Below are 19,914 nucleotides of genomic sequence, written 5' to 3'. Positions count from 1 at the left end.
ACAACTGATGACACCATCAGATGAAACAAGCTAGCTCTCTGATGATATCAGATGAAACAGGAACTGGAATTTAAAAAAAAAAAAAGTTATTTTCTGTTCAGATTCCAGTCTTTGTTTTTCAAAACTCTGGCCATTGTACTGGCATTTTGAGTCTTCTGATATGCAAAGTACAGCATGTCAGCTAAAGCACATAAGGAACACAAATATGATTAACCAAGCCTTAGGGTAAGCGCATAGCAATACTTTACAGAACATACATCCAGTGTCCAAAAATTTGTGCTTAGAAGTGTCTTTGAATTTAACAACCTTGGTCCTTTTTATTTTTTTTCCTAGTCCCTTTCTGAACCCACAGAAGCTTTCAGTATTCACAGTACTTCATGGCAAGTTGCACTGTCCATCTAGGTATGCACAAAACAACTTCCTTCTTTTGAACTAGCCACTTGCTAGCTTCTTTTGATGCTCCTCTAATTCTTGTAGAAGGAGAGATTTTCTCTGACGCTTATGACTTTATAGAACTTACAGATCATTTTCCAACTCAATTCTCTCTTCCCAGCTGATGAATCCTTGTCTACTGAGTCATTCCACATGCAGAAGCTGTGCTGCACCTTTCATCAGCCTCAGCGTCCTTCTCCATAGCTAGTCTAATTCTACTATAACCTTTTGGAGAAGCAAGGGCAAAATAGCACACAGCATGCAGGACATGAATGCACATCATTGCCTGAGATATCCTAAGCTGTTTGCCCTAGGACACTGGTCAAGTAGAGTGGAAACAACTGTAGAGAACCCTGCATGCAAAAATACTATTTCTCTAGGCACATAGCGGGAGTAACAGTGAATGACTGCCTGCTTTACACTGTAGTAGTAAAGTGAGCTGCAGCTCACTTGTGGCAGAGTTTTACCTCCTCCCCATAATCCTGAGGCCTTGGGCTGGCAGTTGTGTAAACAGCCTAACAGGAACAGGCGTAGCCTGTGAATACATCCAACCGACCCGGTCAAGTCGGTGTCTCCTTCTGGCCCTCACATCCCAAGTTACATACGCTCTGTTCAATGCTTCCTGAATCATATTTTCCTCTTTTACCTCTCCTGTTTTTCTACACAGAAGCTTTATTGGCAGTGGCTACTGTACAAAAAGTAAGAGGAATGTCAATCCACGCAGGCTCATGAGAGCTTACTTGATAAATGACAAATGTCATGGGCCTGGGGAGGGGCAATGAAGAGGTAGACAGTGGCAGGTCTAGGAACAAAGAGAAACAGTCTCTAACTTGGGCTTTAGGAAAGTGGGAATGCAAAGGGCAGATTCTTACGCAAGCTGCAACTCAAAGAAACTATGACATTTAAAACTATTATTGGAAAGGTTGCATAAACCAGCTTTGTAGCTTCCTGTAAAGCTTTTACTAGAACCAGAGGGATAAGCAGGAGCGTCTATCAGCCCACGGGACCTGTCCTTTTGTACAGGAATTCAAGACTCTCTCCTCATTGTGCACTGAAGCAGAAAACTCGCCGGCATACACTTAGAGGAGCTGAATGCCCTCCATTCATCTAGCAAACAGGAACTTTCACAGGTCAGACAGCAGAGGACACTACCCTATGATACATGTATTCTCAGTCCTCGACAGGCCAGGAGCCAAAAAGGCATGAGCATTAAATAGACGAACAACAGGTCAGGTAAGAAAAATACTGCCTCTTGATTTAATGTTTAAAGACATCAGTAAACAAACAGAACAGTACAGACAGTAAGAGGCTAAACCCCTCCCCTCACCCTAACAACACTCTCCAAACCGTGACAGATGCCAGGTGATGACTCAGGAGAGGGAGCAGCAATGTTTGAGATTTCAGGGATGGCGAAGAGAAATCTCTTCGCTATGTGAGGGCAAGAGGAGAGGAGTTACAGGAAGCAGCTTCCCTCACCCCTGAACAGAGCGATGTCTCTTGGGCACAGTCAGGAAGGAATGCTTTTCACTCCAAGTGAGCAGCCCAAATCTTTTTCAAACACATAAAATGGGCATGTGTGAACTTGGAAAACATGGCCGGAAGCTACATTAAAGGTGCAAGACACATTATGTACTGACCTTGGCAACCAAACCTATGTTCCACAGTGATTTTAGCCTCTTGAAGAATGATAAGAAATGGGAGCTAGGTCCAAGTTAGCAAGTGCTGCAGTACTTGTTTCTGAATTCAAAACTAAATATGGGAGGAATGAACAAGACCGTACTCTGCATACATTCTTCTACTCTGCTCCATCAAGCTGCTCCCTGCTCCAGTCACATCCCCAGCCCCAGCCCAGAACTGGCCTTGTCTTCTTGAATGGTTTTCCTCGAGCTGTGGAGCGTCAGATAGTTAGAAAGGCTATCGGGAGGCAACCCTCAGTGCAGGCTTCAGAGGATAATCGATTGGGTACCTGAGTAGAGGGCTGGGGAAACCAGGATGTATCCGGTGTTGTTGCTGAAGAGAGGCAGATATTCTAGGCACAAGCGCTCCAGCTCCCACCTTTCTGGCAGAAAGCAGCCAGCACTGGAGTTAAAGGAGCTGACCGAACCAGTGCAGATCAGGCTCTGAAGGTAGTTGAATGGCTGCCAGACAGAGTTTACAGCACAGATTTGAGTGCTACTTGGATCTCCGTTTCCCAGAGTGGTGACATGTGGAACCCTGACACATGGCAGACCGTAAGGACCACATTTCACCGCTCTCTGCTTCTCCAGGTAGCAGAAGCCCGCAATGGTGCTGTTTCTGCTACCACAACATGCAATCAAATATGAAGGGAGGGTGAGCCGGCTCACTTGTGCCCCAGTTCACTGCACCAAGCACCAATGTCCAATGCGGGACCCCTCATAGTCCAAAGTCCCACATCAGAGCCCTCAGATCTCAACGTCGCTTTCTTTGTCATTATCGTGGTCACCATCATAGAACTCGTTGGCAGCTTCAGGCCTGGGGGAAAAGACAATCACTGTAAGTGGGGAGACCCCTGTCCTGCACCCCTCGGGGACAGAAAAGAATGCCTAGGTCGCACTGCAGAAGGTCAAAAGGTGGACTGCACCCAAGCACCCAGTGACACGTTTTGTAAGGAGACCACACATTTGTAGAGAAAGGCTCCCTGGATTAAACCTGAAACTCAGAAGTGACTTAGTATTCCTGTTCCAGGAAACAGATGGTCTTTAGTATATCATCTGCCCATCCCAGCGGGAACAGAAAGGGAAGCTGATTTCTCCAGAACAACAGAGCAGGTACCTGCTATAGTTTTCCTCAGAGCCTCTTTCCTCTGGATCAGGTTCATCTGTGCGATCGTAGCTGAGCAAGTCAGAAGGGACATCATGGATCTGCACACTGGGAGCGTGGTTCAGCATCTTCAGATTCTCAAATATCGTCTGCCTGATCTGATCCAAGTACTACTTAGAAAAAACCAGGGAGATCACCACAAGATCTGACAGCCTGCATAGAGCCACAACTGTTAGCACTATTACCTGCCTGCATCATCTAAGTGGTTGCCGTGAGAAATACCATTTGTGCAAAGGGCAGAGGAGGTGAGAGAGTTATTACAATCACTGAGACTCAAGCACATAGAAAACAGTAAGAGAACCCAATAAGGTTCCCAAACGTGAAGGACCCTTTCTTTCAGAAGGACTTTCTGCCATCCTAGAGGGAAGGCTCTGCCTGTACTTTCTCAGCTTTCTAGCCCCGTAAGAACTCCTTGTGTGGGCTCTGCCTGGTTTCACAGGATACAGCATCAATCATAGGGTTTGGGAAATACACAGCTGGACAGCAGGATAAGGCTGCGAGCACTCACCTGCCTGGAGTTCTGATTCTCAATCCTTGTACTGACATCAGGATGAAGGGTGAAGTCTGGAGCAAAGTATTCAAAGTACTCTGTGATGGAATGAGGAAGAAAGTTAAAGCACAGGAGCAAGGGAACCGGTCACACTGCTCTGCAGGGAAGCAGAGGTCACTCTCCCACTATTCTAGCTGTGATCAGATCCTAAAAAGCACAATGATATACAGCTCTGTAATCACAAGGATTATATAAAACAATAAAGAGAGAGCAAAAGTAATGCCCAGGTGACTGAATAGGAAATGATCCAAATTGAGTAACATATGACACAGTAAGGATTTGTCTGTCCAGCAAAACCTACAAGTGGGAGCTAGAAGGAGACCAAGGCCACGTCTAAAATCAGAAAATGCTATCATTTTGGCCCTGACCTCATCTCTGGTCAATGCACTGTAGAAGTGTTAATTCTTCAGCTGGCACAACAGGTACCTTAGCTACACTAATGGAGGAAATAAGGGAACTCCAACTTACCACTGTACGGGAGCTCTTCGCTAATTGCTTCATCTACGAGCAGTGATGTTTCATAAGTCCTAAGAACACGGAATAAGAGGAGCTCAGTCCAGAGAAAGCTGCATGGTAGACCCAGGCACACAAAATCCACAGCAACTGCTGTATTGGTGACCTTCAAAACGCATGGAAAAGACTCACCAGCATCGTGCCACATTGCGGACTGTGTAGCCACCTCCTCCCAGCACCAGCAAGGGGATATTAAAGCTCTTTACATACTCCACACATTCTCTAGAAATTCAAAACAGAAACATCAGAGCTGTTAACTGCAGCACACATTCACATGTCGGAAACGCAGTCATCTGTCCCAGGAGCCACCAAATGCTCAACAACCAGCATTACTGGCGTGATACATCCAGCATTCAGGACTCCCACCCAGGAAGCCTGAAACCCCTGCTCGTTTGGGAACCACCGCTCTGCAGCACCTTGTATGCAACCCTGTTCTGAGAGCCCCTCCTGTCACAAGGATTAGAACAACGGTTGGTGCTGCTGGAACGCCAAGGTCAAAGCTCAAGCCACATAGCAGAGGACCCTCTACAACCCTTCAGAATAAAGGGGGGGTCCTTAAATTGCCTTGCCTCCAGCGCGGCTGTACTTACCCGTGTCCTCGTATACTGAGGTTAAAGCAACCCAAACGGTCACAACCCAGAGAATCAGCACCACACTAGGGAACAGAAAAAGAACAAATGAATTTTGGCTACTACAGAGGCAGCACTTTCTGGACGTGCATCAGCATCCCTATCTCTTTGCCACCCTACTTCACTAGAGAGCTACAGATAGCAGCTCAGCTGGGATGCGCTGACCCTATTCCCAGGAAACAGAGGGTCACCCATTCGATAGCATACCCCTCCAACCTACAGCATCTGAAAGGGATGTACATGTGCACAGAGGCTTGCTTTCTTACCTGCAGTACTATGCAGGTGGGTTGATAGTAGTCTACCACCTGGTTAATGACTGGCTGGAAGAGATGTTTATAACCTTTAGAGAGAAAGAAAGATTCATCATGGCTGTGGAGCAGAAGGAACCAGCAAACAATTGGGTAAAGGGAGAAGGTGAGAAACACCTACTTACTTTGGTCATCAATGCCATCTCGTAGAGGCACATTGAGACAGTAATAACGACCACTCTCTGCACCAACTTCATACATGTCACCTGGCCAGGGAAAGACAGCGAAGTCATGATAGCTCTGAAACTTAAGCAGTGTGGACAGACCAGATCTGGTCCAGGTCAAGATCTGTGCTAAACTAGCTACCATCCCTCTTTCTTACAAATGACTACAGTACTATTCCTCTCTGGTTGCTTCTCCACGTGCTTTCCTCTATCATTTTTTCCTGCAGCTGTAATCTCACAGTTTTACACTTCTATACTGCAGCAACGCTTTCAAAGGATTCTGAAAGGAGGCTACGTTCCCATTATAAATGAAACTACGTACCTGTACCAGGAAAGAAATAGTTCCCATATTTGTGAAATGACACTGTCATGACACGGTCCGTCAAGTAGAAAGCCTCCTGGACACCATCTCCGTGATGAATATCGATATCAATATATAGAACACGTGGGTGGTATCTGCCAGAAACAAGAAAAACAGCATTGCATGGTCTGCTCTGCACCCAGCCACGCCATCACCATCACCCACGTGCTTCACTATCACCAAGCTCTCTGAAAACCACCAGTGAAGTCTACAGGCAAACCCACTTGCCAAAAGAACCCGCTTGTCCCACCCCAGGCGTATCAGATAGCTTTAGATATGGGTTACAATTGTATATAGCGCCTGTACACATGCACCCGCCACTCAAAACAATTTTGCTGCTGTTCCTGGAAGGAGATGTTAGCCTAGAAGGCTTTCAGATGGGGCCAAAAAAATATTGGAAAGCACATGATAAACAGAACCTATTTTGGCCACACTAGTGTTAGACAGTTATTTACAAATAACTTTCCAGCTGGTTAATCTTTAAGAACTCCAGTAATTTTTAACCACATCTGGAAACGAATGGTAAGCTAGCCAAGGAGGTAAGAACACTTATTTCCCTCCGTGTGCTAAAATACTGGCAGTATTATGTCCCAGCCAGCAAGCTCCAAGGAAAACAAGTTGGATTCCAAAGCGTTGCCTTGTTCCAACAAGGAACAGGAGACTTGGATGCAAATCCTAGTGGCTGCAGAAATCAGGGCAGAGGTGCCAATCTCTCCGGTAGGGAATCAGCCCTGAGGCAATGCTGGGAGGATGGTGAGAAGCTGATCAAAAAAGGCAGGGATGAGGGAAGCACTGAGCATAATATGAGTCAGAATGGATGTTTAGGCAGAAGGGGAAAGAGAGGTAACTGGACTCAGCAAGGTTCCGTTGGCTCAGCTCTCCCATCCAAACGAGCATTTTGGGCACAAAATATACTGAAGGAAAAGCCTGCTGGGTCACAGAAACAGAGGGTGCATGAGGGGAGATCATTATCAGTAAATGCATTGGTTTAACAGTGAAAGATAACGTTGTCAACGCACGTGACAGCACTCAGTACTGTCAAGCACTGGAGACAGGCTTAGGCCATGTCTCGCCTGCCAACTGTGGAGCTGACTGTTCAGCTGGCAGAACTTCTGCAACCTTTTATAAGGAAATACTGCATCTGATCAGTCTCCAAAGAGGAGGGGATCTGGCCTACATATCTAAAACCCAAGGAGATTTAGAAGGGACCTGAAAAGTCAGACAACACCAAAACAGAAACCATTACAGGCAACCCAGATGATTTATCCCAAAGATCAACAACAAGGAGAAAAGGGGGATGCACACATAGCATTTGCACACTGGCAAAGGGAGAAAGGGACCTTCTAAGAGCAGAGGGACCACAGTATCCCCACAGTGAGAAGTAAACTCGGGGACTCAAGTATGCAGTCACCTCCTGTGGAAATAAATGTTCCCAAAAAGATAGAATAAAGGAATAAGGACATACTGTAATCTTCCTTGAGGGGTAATCAGGCTGTATTTGAAGCCTCTGGCATGTGGGACCCTAACACGTGAGACTGAAAAATAGTTGTTCAGAGATATAGCAGTGAAGAGCTGAGGTTCCAAACACAAAGTAGGAAAAACTGGCATACAGGAAAGAGATGCAAGAAAGCCCTGTATGTTCCATAAATGTGACTTGTTAGCTAGTAAGCTTGCCACAAGTCATGCAACTATTTCTTGGCCAACCCCCAAACCTTTTCCAATTCCACAACATGATGCCTGAGATATCGGAATGAGCAGTACATTTGAGTGGGCAGAAATCGTAGATTAATCCAAGAAACGGAAGGTATTTCTGTAACTCTTCCTCCCAATCCGATTTTCTTTTTTGTTTTCTAAAAAAAACCCGACTCTTTACTCTGACTCTCTTCTACCCAAAACAGATGCCCTTTGATCATCCACGTATTGCCCAAGTCCTGTTCTTAATCCAGTCAAGCAAATCAAGAAGAATGTGAGAGTCATTTAACTCTGCTTTATCTCCAGTGAGCCATACTGTGCATTTACCTACAAAAGGCTCACCCTGGCAAAAATGCTGAGATTCATGAGACCTCTGACATGGATATTTCACAGATGGATATGGAGACACAGAATTCAAGAACTTTCCACTTAACAAAACTGGAAGCAGATATTCTAATTTTTAAGCCCCCACTCGTGTCTAAAGAGGAGATCAGGCTGAAAGACCAAGTTCTTGGCCTTCTGAGACTCTGGAAGGGCAAAGACATCCATTAACCAAAGAAGAGAGAGCGAACAGAAATAGGATGGCAGAGAAGCACCAGAAGACTACATGCTAGCCAGGACGGTTCTGCACTTGCCCCATGTTCTTACTTAAGCAGCTCCAGGATGCCAATAACTATGTCATTCACGTAGCAAAATCCAGAAGCCTGCAACACAAAGAAAAACAAATAGCATTAGAATAGGATCAACACAGAGCAGGGCCTCAAAAAGACAAAGGAATACTCAGATTTGTCTCATTACCTCAAACTTTTTGGCATGATGCAGGCCCCCAGCCCAGTTTATTGCAATATCACAGATCTAAGAAAGGAAAGGTAAAGTAGTTTAAGATGACAACATGGTAACAACCATCTTCCACCCATGCGTCCAATCAGCAGGGACTTGAACTCGCCCAGCACTGTGGCCCAAAAACACCCTTCTGCCCTCTCCTACACCTATGCATGCCTTTCTGAAGCTCCACCTTGCTCTCTAGTGCAGCTAGCAATGTTTGCTACATCATGTGCTCTACATTCCTCTGTAGGACTGAAAAGACCATCTCCTACCACCACTGTTTGCCCTCCAGACAGTGCTAGGCAAAGTATCTAGCATGTATAGCTTGCTCCCACACTTGCCTTCACGCTTATTAGAGTTTGCTTAGAAGTGCTGTCCCTCTAAAAGACTCTCAAACCTCTGGAGTTTTGTTTTCTTTCTTCTCAGGAGACCCACTTCTTAAGATTGTTTGGGCAGTCCTGTTTAGTGCATTTCCATAGCAAAGACCTAGCAGCACTCTTAAGGCCTCCTGGCAGCCTGTAGCTTGGGTGGTTTGGCTCGTTTTCATTGAAGACCCCAGGCTTGTTCTAGAATGCTGAGAGTACTTTCTGACTTCAGTACGTGTAGCATTATTATCCTGTGGCTCTCACTGGATTAAACATCTACCAAATGGTTGCCTCTGATGGCACGGGAATGGTCAAATTCTGTAGCGCTAAGTATTTGCACTGCAACACAGCAGTGCTTGCTATGTTGTTATAAAAAAAACACACTCAGGAGGTTGGCTTCTACATATGTTTCAGAAGACAATCACATCAGCTCAGTTACCTTGTTATTCAGCTGTGTCGCTCCCTGCAGGGAGGCTCCAGTATAGCGAGAGCAAAATTCAAAGAGGCCTGGAAACACTGGGCTGAAAAAGAAACAATAGTTCAAACACAGAATATCCTCCACATCTCTCCAGAGCAGAGCTGGGAATAGAGCAAAGCTGGGAATAAAACCATCAAGGTCAAAACTCATTCTCCGTGAAAAAGTTAATCTGGGATCATTCTGACCCTCCTTATAACACACTGAGTACCAACAGGTGGCAATCTGGCTGCAAACACAATGGAAAACTCAGTGGTTTTGATAATGATTACCAAAGCTTCCAAGTTAGTCCTGAAAAGGCTGTCCTGCTCAAAATATACACCAGCTCGGCTGACGGGCAGAAAGCTAGGGCATGGAGTGAGAAACTGCACTGAGGAGAAGGAAGGACTGGTCTCCTCCCACAATCTCTTCCCACTGGCTGTATTTGGAAGATCCTGCCCCCTCCATTTCCCAGCACACAGTGCAGTCTATTGCAGTCAGAGATGCACGCTGCTCTTAAGACAGCATCAAGGCATGATCCACCCCACCACGAAGAGCTAGTCCAGGCATCACTATCTCTGGGAGAGTACAGAAACATAGGATGTGGAACCCCTGCGTCACTGACTTTCAGCATCAAATCACAAATTTCGTTCAGAGACAAGTAATGGCTTAAGATTTTTTTTCCCTCATCTCTGATAAGATGACAATTTCTGATCATCACAGCAGAGAGGATATGACACAGTCTTCTGATTCCCTAACTCAATGCTTAAAACCAGCTATACTAATATCTTCTTGGGATAACACTGTTCTCTAGCTAACATAACTTCTGCTGTCACAGTACTTACAGGTTTCTCCTCCAAAGAATACATAAGAACAATCTTACTCTCTGCAGCCCTCGTTTTCCCCAACTAGACAAGGCATACTCTACAATTCTTTAGTCACACAGGGAGTTCCACACGTCTTCCATGCTGTCAACTCTCATGAACATTAAAGACTGGAATTGAATATTCTCAGCAAGTTCTCATGCGATTTTCTACAGATGCCTGAATACCTCCTCAGTTCTACCTGAAAATCAGGCTCTCAAAGCTGCCTCAAATTTAACACGCACACATCGAGGTAGCTAAAATGACAGGCAATTATTTTAAAAAGTAGTTCGCATGTTCAAGAATTGGAGGCTCTGCAAGCACAAGTAGAGATACAATCTCTAACCCAACAAGCTTACAGTCTAAATACAGATCTAAAAATGAGGACTGCAAAGAGTTAAATAGAGAAGGGAAAGGAAGCAAGGAGGTTACAGTAATCTGACACCTCATTCTCGTAAAACAAAACAGTAAATTCTAGAAGAGCTCTCCAGATATAAGCAATTCAGGATCATATCAGCCTTTAGGACTCTGGGTTTGCTGAAGGCACTCACCAGTCATCACCCACGTTGAAGGCATTGAGGCTTTTGGTGAATCCCTGCATGTTGTTGGGACTCACTCTCTGCAAGAAGTCTATGTAATCCTCAGAGTGGAACCGGCACATGTCATGCTGGGATGCCTGATAGGGTTTGAAAACCTTCAACAGAGAAAGACAAGACTTACTTTCTACCCAAAATTGCATTTGCTTTGGCTCGAAGAAATCTCAAACTAATTGACAAATGACCTGCATGAGGTATATCCAAAAATATTCCAACATACGTTTGGCTCCCTGACATACTTGTTCATTTAAATTCAACAAGTTGCTCCATGAAGCCCATTGTCCTATTGGTTTGTCTCTTAACCGCATCCCCATCTCCTACCTCCCCCGATAACTACAGCTCTTGCCATATACTCTCTGATCTCTCCTTTCCCCCCACTACAAACACCCCACATCCTACACACAAATCCCAGGCTCACCTACCACAGCAGAATCTCAGTTCTCCTCCATGTATGTGTATACACACACATATCCTCTTGACTGGCCAACTGGCAAGCCAGTAGAAGAGAACTGCTGCGTTCAGAGTGCAGTTTCTTCTTCACTGGAGGACATTACTTCCTCATCAGTCACCAGCTTTCACAGAACTTGTAATACCTTGATATAGGTTTCTGTCTCTGTCAGATTTGTCTGTAATGGGCCGATAGGTTCAACAGTTATTTAGAGAGGGCTTGTGGACAGATGGAACAGTTGCATAAGCTTTGTTTCCTTTGGAAAGTGGTCTAAAAATGGTCAGAGAACTGGATGGATTCAAATTAAGGTTCTCATGACAACACACAATTGCCAATTTGGCACTTAAGAGTGAGTATCTTAATATGCAGTAAGTTAAAAATTAACACCACCTATCCAACATGGGGAAATTAAAGCTCCACTGAAATCAGTATGAGGTAATTTGTGTGTTTCCCAGTTTGTCTCAATTAGAGCATGCACTTCATAGAAAAAGTGGCACATGATAAAACGTGGAAAAACATGAGCTTGTCTCCAGAGGGAAAACGTGTCAGGGCAGCTTCTAACAGCATGACTGTTTCCTAGGCTAAACTTGACCCTGTAGAGACCTGTATTAGTATCATACAGCAGCATAAGTGCAGGCAAACTGATAAATTCTTCCTTGTAAGTTCACATAGCTTCAAAATGTAATAAAAGCCCATAATCTGGGAGCGGCACAAACACACTTCACTGAGAATATGAGTCTTATTCTTAAAACTCATTTATTTTGTAATTTTTGAAGAAAAAACTGACCATTTTGACAAGCAAAGACTGAAGTCAAACATTTGAAAATTCTTTGTGAAGTCCGCCAGATAAGCCCTGCAGATTTTCTAAAGGAGGTATGCAGAGGCTACTATGCATTCCTCTACCCAGGTAATCTCTTCCTGCAAGTCTTAGTCATGCAGGTGTTCAAAGGAGCATTCTCACCTGCCATATTTTGGATGGTCACCTCAGTATTAAGTCATTTATCATAAGTACTACTCATACATAGGAGAGGATATTTTTAGAGACACAATATACCCTAAGAAACAGGAAGTTCCCCTTACTGGGAAACTGTATATTGACCTGGGATATGGAACAGCGTTTTTGACATGAATGTGCTGGCTTCAGTGTTTCTTGGAGGACACTGTTTGAGACGACTCAAACAAGGAAGATGAGATGACTCACAAATATGACCCATTACCTATTCCCCACAAAGATTCTGGATAGACATCTCCTGGGAATCCAGAGGCCTGATTAAATGAAACAAGACCAAAACCAATACTAAAGAATCCTCACGGACAAGAAATAAATCTCATAGGATATTAAGAGGCTCTCTCAAATAATAAGAAATAGTGACTGGGGACACACGAAGGAGAAAAAAAAAAAGACCCCAAACGTCAAGACTGACTCAGCTGCTAGCAGAAAGGGAAACCTGACTCCTTCCACCTCTTCCCTTTCACCTTGCTCCCAGCCACACAACCCCACCCGCTTTCCTAAGCAGGCTCTGGCACTCAGCCCCCTTTGTAGGCTGTCTCATTTTGCTAATTCAGCAGAAATTTTTTTCTGGTTTTGCTGAGTTATTGAGTTGCATCAGCTTACAAAGGGATCCAACAGCTTCCAGATGCAGCACAAGGAAGGCCGTGGGAACACGCAGCAGAAGAACAGAGCAAATAGGCTGCACTACAACTCCCTCTCTTGCAGCAGCCCTAAGCCTTAAAGAGTAGATCACCACATGCCCACACACTACAGCCGCAGACAAGCTGGGAAAGATGTAAAGAGATAAAACCAGCTTCAGCTACCTTGACAAAACAGCAGACTTTTCTATAGAGAAGGCAGAAAGGGCAGATAATGATGTAACCACAACGCAAAGTTAATAGGGCCTTTTATAGTCACAGTTGACCAATAATCTCTCGGTTTTATTTGCTTGTAACTTTGCCAGTCACTGACTGTTCAAGATGAAGTTTCCTATGTGGTTTTCTGCCTCATGATGACATTTTATGGAAAATGTAGCTAAAAAACCCCCCCAAACCCAGCTAGCTTCAAGGCTAAAAATAGGGCAAAGTGTACAGCTCTGCCTACTGCCTCATTCAGGCATGGATTTGACATTTAGAAGTGTCATGCCAGAATATGCTTTTTGCTGTTTCTGTAGGAAAAATCCCAAATCTAGAGAAGTTATTCATAGAACTTCATACGTTTACAATAAAAATTTGGAAGCTAAATTCTCCAAAGAGTCTGTGTGCCCTGACTAGACTCCAGCTGGATCTCCCCTGTGATTGCTACAGCAGGGAATTCTTCTAAGATGCCAGCGAGAGGAGTTAGGAAGAGGGCAACTTTTTCTTGAGGTCTCAGTGGTCTCAACTGTCAGTAGCTAGGCAGCATCGAGCAGAAAGCAATTTGATTAAAAGGCAGAGATGCATCTGAGAAGAGAAAAAGGAAAGAATAAGCAGACATGGAGAAGAAGCCTTGGAGGTTGGGAGGAGAAAGAAAACTACGTCCCTCTGAGGCAGCACAGTATGGCAAGAAAATCAAAGGAAGGGAAAGTAGGCATGACAAGTTGGGTGATGAGGACTGTGAATCCCACAGGGAAGAGGTAGAGCAGATAGGAAAGTATCAGAAACCAAGACAGATGGGGAAACCGCAGCTACAGAATGTGCTACTCTCTATTAGCATGTGGAGTAGGGACCAACTTCCCAATTCTTATTTTTCCTGCCAACAGACACCTAGAAAATCACTCCCTTATAAGGCCGGTCCCTCTAGAGGGCTGAACATTCAGCTGCTACAGGTTACTCTACCTGCACAAGCTCTTACCATGACAGCTAAAAATCAGAAGGATTTGATTCTACCACATACCAACATACAAGAATTATATTAGTTCCACAAGGGAACTTTTTTAATGTTTAAGTATACCAAATTAATGGTATATATTCCATCAAACAATTCCACTGGTGCATTTTAGCAGAGCAATGTATCTTCTTTTAAAAATCGGCATTGTGCTGTAGTTTTAGGACAACTCCTTTTCTATCCACTCTCACTCAATCCCCAGTTCTCTCACCACATAAAGAGATACTAGCCATCAAAGAGCTTGAACGTGTGCCCATGATAAATGCTAGGCACCTGTACAGCACAAGAGACAATGACAAAATTGCTCAGTGCAAACAGCAGGTACAAAGCAGCTGAGATCTAGCTTCTCCCTCTTCCCCACTTGTACAGGTTTGGCTGCTGACGCTTTGTCCTAAAAAAATGCAGGAAAAGCACATTACTATCACACTCACAAGGATTTTGCATCTTGTCCTCCCCAGAAGCTGGAGAAGACACTGTAAATATGCAGGAGTTAAGATATGCCAGAACTAGCACCACTGATCTAATCCTGTTCTCCAGTGCTCAGAGTGATACAGCTCTGATCCCAGGGTTGCCCTGAATCTCAAGTGCTTGACAGGTGTTCTTTAAGTATGAGCTTTTTCTGGTATCATGACAACTAAGTACTTGTCAGGGTTTTGATAGTTTAGTGGAATTGGCTATAGTTTTGCTTAACTTAAGGCTGGGCATGAGGGAACACAGGAAGCTATCTGAAGTCTGGAAAAGTGCCTGGTCTAGCGGCAAAGAGCCTGATATTTGAACATTTCCATCTGACAGCGTTGTAGAATCACTATGTTTTTACAACAGCTCATGACTTATCCCTAAAACACGCTGCAAACGTGAAAACACATCACTGAGATATCATCTGAGACACTGATCATGCTTTCACCTCTAGAACCTCAAAACATCACCTCTTATTTGCAGTTACCTGCTTACCAGTAACTTGCAATCACAACTCCTACAATCAGTTTTAAGAACATGTGCATCAGAGTAACTTCCTAGGTCATCAAGTTCAGACACATGAGTAATAGTGGAAGATTCTGGTTATCTAATCATAATCAAATACGTTTTATATATATATATATTTTAAATTAAATAGGCATAAAACATGTAATTTTATATATATACCCATACATATACACACACATACACATATGAAAAATAGAAGTGCCTGGAGCTGTAATGTACAGATCAACGTTTAGAACAACATTCTGGGTCATAGCCTTTCCCCAAGGCACATCAAATAGATTATGGGCTACGGGAAACAATAGCTAGCAGTTAAACCTGGTCTCTGAATCAGATATCATGACCTGGAACCGTGCCAGGCAGCACAGGAATTAAATTGTTCAATGGTCTGAAACAGTTTAGAAGCAATCCCTCAATACTGAAAACCAGAACAAGCTATAGAGACAAAAACAAGTTGCCCTAAAACATTCAGCAGCTGGAGATGGCATATTCTGCAGGTCAAAACATGCAAAAGCCATCTCAAAATTAACAGGTAGATGCATGAGTTTTAACATTCCTCCTTGACCTTGTACCATTAGAAACTAAACTACGTACCCCACACTCTTGAGAGCGTTTTTTCTTGCACTATGCTATGGGAATGGACAACAAAATGAACAAAGATTCTAGCGAAAGGGGCCTGGTTCAATTCCGCCTGTCCCAAGTGAAGTAACATATTTCAAATTAGGGGTACCACAGATTTGTAGCCATATTCTGCTATACTCAAATTAGTTCCTTTCTTGAAAGATAAGAAGAATTAAGTTTGCTTTTTGGTAATCACTACCTGCTAGTCACATTTTATCAGGTTTACACAAGTTAGACTTCAGGAAAATAAAATCTTTCTAATCGTAATGAGAGCAAAGCACTGAACTAGATTGTGTGAGCTGGTTGGGCAATAAAGACTTTGAAGACCAGGCTGGACAAACATTTAGCAGGGATGAGATAGGATTAGTGAATCCTGCCTTATAGCATCAAGATGAACTAGCTAACCCCTTGGGTTTTCTTTTCAGCTTTACTTCTCTATGATAACATGTAATCCCACAATGGTCTCTGGGTCCTTCCTAGAAGCAGCTATGGACACTGACGTTTCACTCGTTTCTCACCGTCACAGCTTTAGCTCCAGGTATGGTACTGTAAGCACAAGCTTTAACAAGGTGCCAACAGCTAATGATGACCTCATGTTAGTGAAAATGGCCAAGACCGCTTGGAGCCCTGCCTGTAACAACTCTGTTACCTGCTGTGCCACAAACGGGAGCTGAACAAGAAGCAGCAACATGAGAAAGCCCTGGAGAACTTACTAACATAGCCCAAACCTTAAAATAGAGGCTACTATTTGGAGTTAGTGGCAAAAGTGAGCCTTGAAAATTAGGATAGAGCATGGATCTCTAACACGTTTCCTGTCTGCCCAGGGGTAAATAGCTCCCTCCAACGGCTGTTTGGCCACAGCTGCCTCCCACAGCCGTGTTTCTGCAGGGGTAGGGATGAGGGTCCCACATGCCCTGCCAGAGCCTTGCTGCCCCCGGAGAAGCGATGCTTACGATCATCTTCTTGTAGAGCCCGTAGTGCAGGACTAGGCTGTGGGTCAGTGCCAGGCGATGCGGCTTCATGGGGTGCCCTGCTCCTGGAAGGGAAACAACGTGAGGAGTCACAGACCTGCACCCCTTGAGCCACTTTTCTGCCAGGGGGTGGAGGGACTAAGGCCCGTGAGCCATCCCTCTATGCTGGGCCTGGTGGGGGAGAAGGAAGGGCACCAGCTCCCTGAGCATGAATCAGTGTGGGGGGTATACCAGCCCCCCAGGCTGGGGGTATACTGGCATGCTAGGCTGGGATGGGGAGAAACATGGGGAGAACTGATCCTCCAAGACAAGATTTAGGAGAGGGAGGGGACCCTAAGACCCTCTAAGCCAGGGATGGGGAAGGGAGAGATGCACCGGCCCTCTGACTGATAGAGGGGTAGTTCTGACCCCCAAGCAGGGATGAGGAGTGTACTAGCCCTCAGAATGGGGAGAAGGAGGGTTGCACCAGCCCCCCGAGCTAGGATCAGGGTGGCAGGAGGATAAAGGCTCTCCAAGGGGGAATCTAAAGGGACAGAGAAGCTGTACCAGTCCCCTGACTGGGATGTGTGTGTGTGTGTGTGGGGGGAGGGGTTGTACCAGTCCCCTGACGGGGATGTGTGTTGGGGGGGTAGTTTTACCAGTACCCTGACCGGGATGTGTGTGTGTGGGGGGGGGTTGTACCAGTCCCCTGAGTGGGATGTGTGTGTGTGGGGGGGGGTTGTACCAGTCCCCTGAGTGGGATGTGTGTGGGGGGGGGGGGCTGTACCAGTCCCCTGACCGGGATGTGTGTGTGTGTGGGGGGGGTTGTACCAGTCCCCTGAGTGGGATGTGTGTGTGTGGGGGGGGGGTTGTACCAGTCCCCTGAGTGGGATGTGTGTGTGTGTGGGGGGGTTGTACCAGTCCCCTGACCAGGATGTGTGTGTGTGGGGGAGGGGTTGTACCAGTCCCCTGAGTGGGATGTGTGTGTGGGGGGGGGTTGTACCAGTCCCCTGACTGGGATGTGTGTGTGTGGGGGGGGGTTGTACCAGTCCCCTGACTGGGATGTGTGTGTGTGTGGGGGGGTTGTACCAGTCCCCTGAGTGGGATGTGTGTGTGTGGGGGGGTTGTACCAGTCCCCTGACCGGGATGTGTGTGTGTGGGGGGGTTGTACCAGTCCCCTGACCGGGATGTGTGTGTGTGTGTGGGGGGGGGGGGTTGTACCAGTCCCCTGACCGGGATGTGTGTGTGTGTGTGGGGGGGGGGAGTTTTACCAGTCCCCTGACCGGGATGTGTGTGTGTGTGTGTGGGGGGGGGGAGTTTTACCAGTCCCCTGACCGGGATGTGTGTGTGTGGGGGGGGGGGAGTTTTACCAGTCCCCTGACCGGGATAGTGTGTGTGTGTGGGGGGGGTTGTACCAGTCCCCTGACCGGGATGTGTGTGTGTGGGGGGGGGGTTGTACCAGTCCCCTGACCGGGATGTGTGTGTGTGTGGGGGGGGTTGTACCAGTCCCCTGACCGGGATGTGTGTGTGTGTGGGGGGGGTTGTACCAGTCCCCTGACCGGGATGTGTGTGTGGGGGGGGGGGGTTGTACCAGTCCCCTGAGTGGGATGGGGGGGGTGTCGCACCGGCCCCTGACCAGGGGCGTTGTACCGGCCGTTGGACCAGAATGTGCGTGTGCGGGGGGGTGTGGGGGTGTTGTGCCGACCCGCTGACCAGGCTGTGCCCGGCGGGAGCGCCGTACCGGCGGCTGACCGGGAAGGGGGGGCGCTGGCCCCCGAGCCGGGACCGGGACCGGGGGCGGGGGGGGGGGGGCACCGGCCCCGAGCAGCCCCGGCCCCTCCCGCCGGGTCCCTGCCCGCTCCTCAGGGCCCACCGCCGCCCCCGGCCCGGCCCCGCGCCCCGCCCTGCCCTCACCGTAGTGGAAGTTGCCCACGTCCGGGTCGTAGAAATAGGCCACAGTCTTCGCCATGGCGGAGAGGCCGGGACCGCCGCGCGCGGGCGCACGCGCGCGCCGACGTCATCGCGCCGCGACCGGTCGCGGCCCGAGCCCGCCCACCGCCGCCGCGCGCGGGAGCCGCCGCGCCGGGGCGGGGCCTGAGGGGAGGGCGGGGCTCGCCGAGCCCTGCCGGGCCTTGGGGGCGGGGCCCGGTGTGCGCAGCCGCGGTCGTGCCCCTGAGCCCCGGCTGCCCCGTTGCGTGGGAGCGGCCCTCGCTGCTCCCCCCCCGCCCCGGCGGCCCCCAGTCCCCCTCAGCTGCCCCCTAGTTACCCCAGCTTCCCTAGTCCCCCCCAGCTGCCCCTAATCACCCCTCAGCTGCCCGCCAGTCCCCCCCAACTGCTCCCCAGCCCCCCCGGCCTCCCCAGTCCCCCCCAGCTGCCCCCCAGTCCCCTAGGTTCCCCAGTCCCCCCCAGCTGCCCCTAATCACCCCTCAGCTGCCCCCCAGTCCCCTAGGTTCCCCAGTCCCCCCCAGCTGCCCCTAATCACCCCTCAGCTGCCCCCCAGTCCCCTAGGTTCCCCAGTCCCCCCCAGCTGCCCCTAATCACCCCTCAGCTGCCCCCCAGTCCCCTAGGTTCCCCAGTCCCCCCCAGCTGCCCCTAATCACCCCTCAGCTGCCCCCCAGTCCCCTAGGTTCCCCAGTCCCCCCTCAGCTGCCCCCCAGTCCCCCCCAGCTTTCCCCCAGTCCCCTAACTTCCCCAGTCCCCCCCAGCTGCCCCCAGCGACCCCCCCCGGTCACCCCACGCCGGGCTCCCTGGCTGCCCGGGGCTCGGCCCCCTGCCTCCGAGGTGCCGGCGGGACGTGGCGGGCCGCAGGCAGGCCCGGGGCGCTGGTGCCGGCCCTGCTGCCGTCGAGGACAGCCGGCGGCTGCCCGCGCTTTCCCCGAGCGGGAGCCCGGGGGGCCGGGGCTGCCCGCCCGCCCCTGCCATGGACGGGGCGCGAGGGCTCGGGGTGGCAGCCCGGCGGCGGCGGGGCTCAGCCCTTCGCTGGGGGGGTCCAGGGGCCGCGCGCCGCGCCGAACGGGGGGCGCTAGCGGGCCGGGGGCTGCCGGCGTGGCGGGGACGTGGCCGAGCCAACCTCAAACGTCCCACCCCGGCGCGGCACAGCCGGGAAAAGCCCGCAAGAAATGGGTCCTCCTGACCTCTGGCAGCGTTCAGAAATAATCAGCCCGGGTTGGCAGCGACTGGGGACAGGGAGGCACCTCGAGGCAGGCAGGGCAGCCGGAGAACAAAAGCTACGGGGAAAATTGAAGTGTATAAAAAAAACAGCGACCAGGAAAGGGGAAAAACCCCTAAACCTCCCCTGGAGAACAGGCAGGGTACACGGACACCTGCCCCAGGAGCAGGAGACCCTGGGTGGGTGAAGGAGGTGGCAAAAAACGTGTTATCACTGGAAAGAAGAAAAGAGGAAAGCGACGTGCGGCGTTTCCCAGCGGGTCAGAAAAGGGATTAGCAAGAGTGTGAAACTGGCC

At 48.3% G+C, this 19,914-nt stretch overlaps 1 protein-coding gene across 1 annotated transcript; it reads right to left on the bottom strand.

Moving 5' to 3' along the window:
* Positions 1–1,666: 1,666 nt before the first annotated feature.
* On the bottom strand, positions 1,667–18,513 carry HDAC3 (histone deacetylase 3). Its single transcript, XM_068960051.1, has 15 exons — positions 18,365–18,513; positions 16,454–16,536; positions 10,549–10,691; positions 9,120–9,201; positions 8,289–8,345; positions 8,139–8,194; positions 5,760–5,893; positions 5,399–5,479; positions 5,232–5,305; positions 4,927–4,991; positions 4,469–4,558; positions 4,292–4,350; positions 3,782–3,861; positions 3,226–3,383; positions 1,667–2,925 (listed from the first exon to the last, which is right to left on the bottom strand). The coding sequence occupies exons 1-15, from the start codon at positions 18,417–18,419 to the stop codon at positions 2,856–2,858; spliced, it is 1,287 nt and encodes a 428-aa protein (XP_068816152.1). The 5' UTR covers positions 18,420–18,513; the 3' UTR covers positions 1,667–2,855.
* Between the last annotated feature and the right edge of the window lie 1,401 nt (positions 18,514–19,914).

This window comes from Struthio camelus, chromosome 13 (genome assembly GCF_040807025.1).
Source record: "Struthio camelus isolate bStrCam1 chromosome 13, bStrCam1.hap1, whole genome shotgun sequence".
In the NCBI taxonomy this organism is placed as follows: Eukaryota; Metazoa; Chordata; class Aves; order Struthioniformes; family Struthionidae; genus Struthio; species Struthio camelus.
This window is presented reverse-complemented; position numbering and strand designations above follow the sequence as displayed.

Coding starts and splice junctions, on each gene's coding strand:
- HDAC3 (XM_068960051.1), bottom strand. CDS start 18,419: ATGGCGAAGACTGTGGCCTATTTCTACGACCCGGACGTGGGCAACTTC. Junction 8,346..9,119: donor CGACACAGCTGAATAACAAG/GTAACTGAGCTG, acceptor TTCCTTTCTTAG/ATCTGTGATATTGCAATAAA. Junction 3,384..3,781: donor AGAATCAGAACTCCAGGCAG/GTGAGTGCTCGC, acceptor TTTTCTAAGTAG/TACTTGGATCAGATCAGGCA.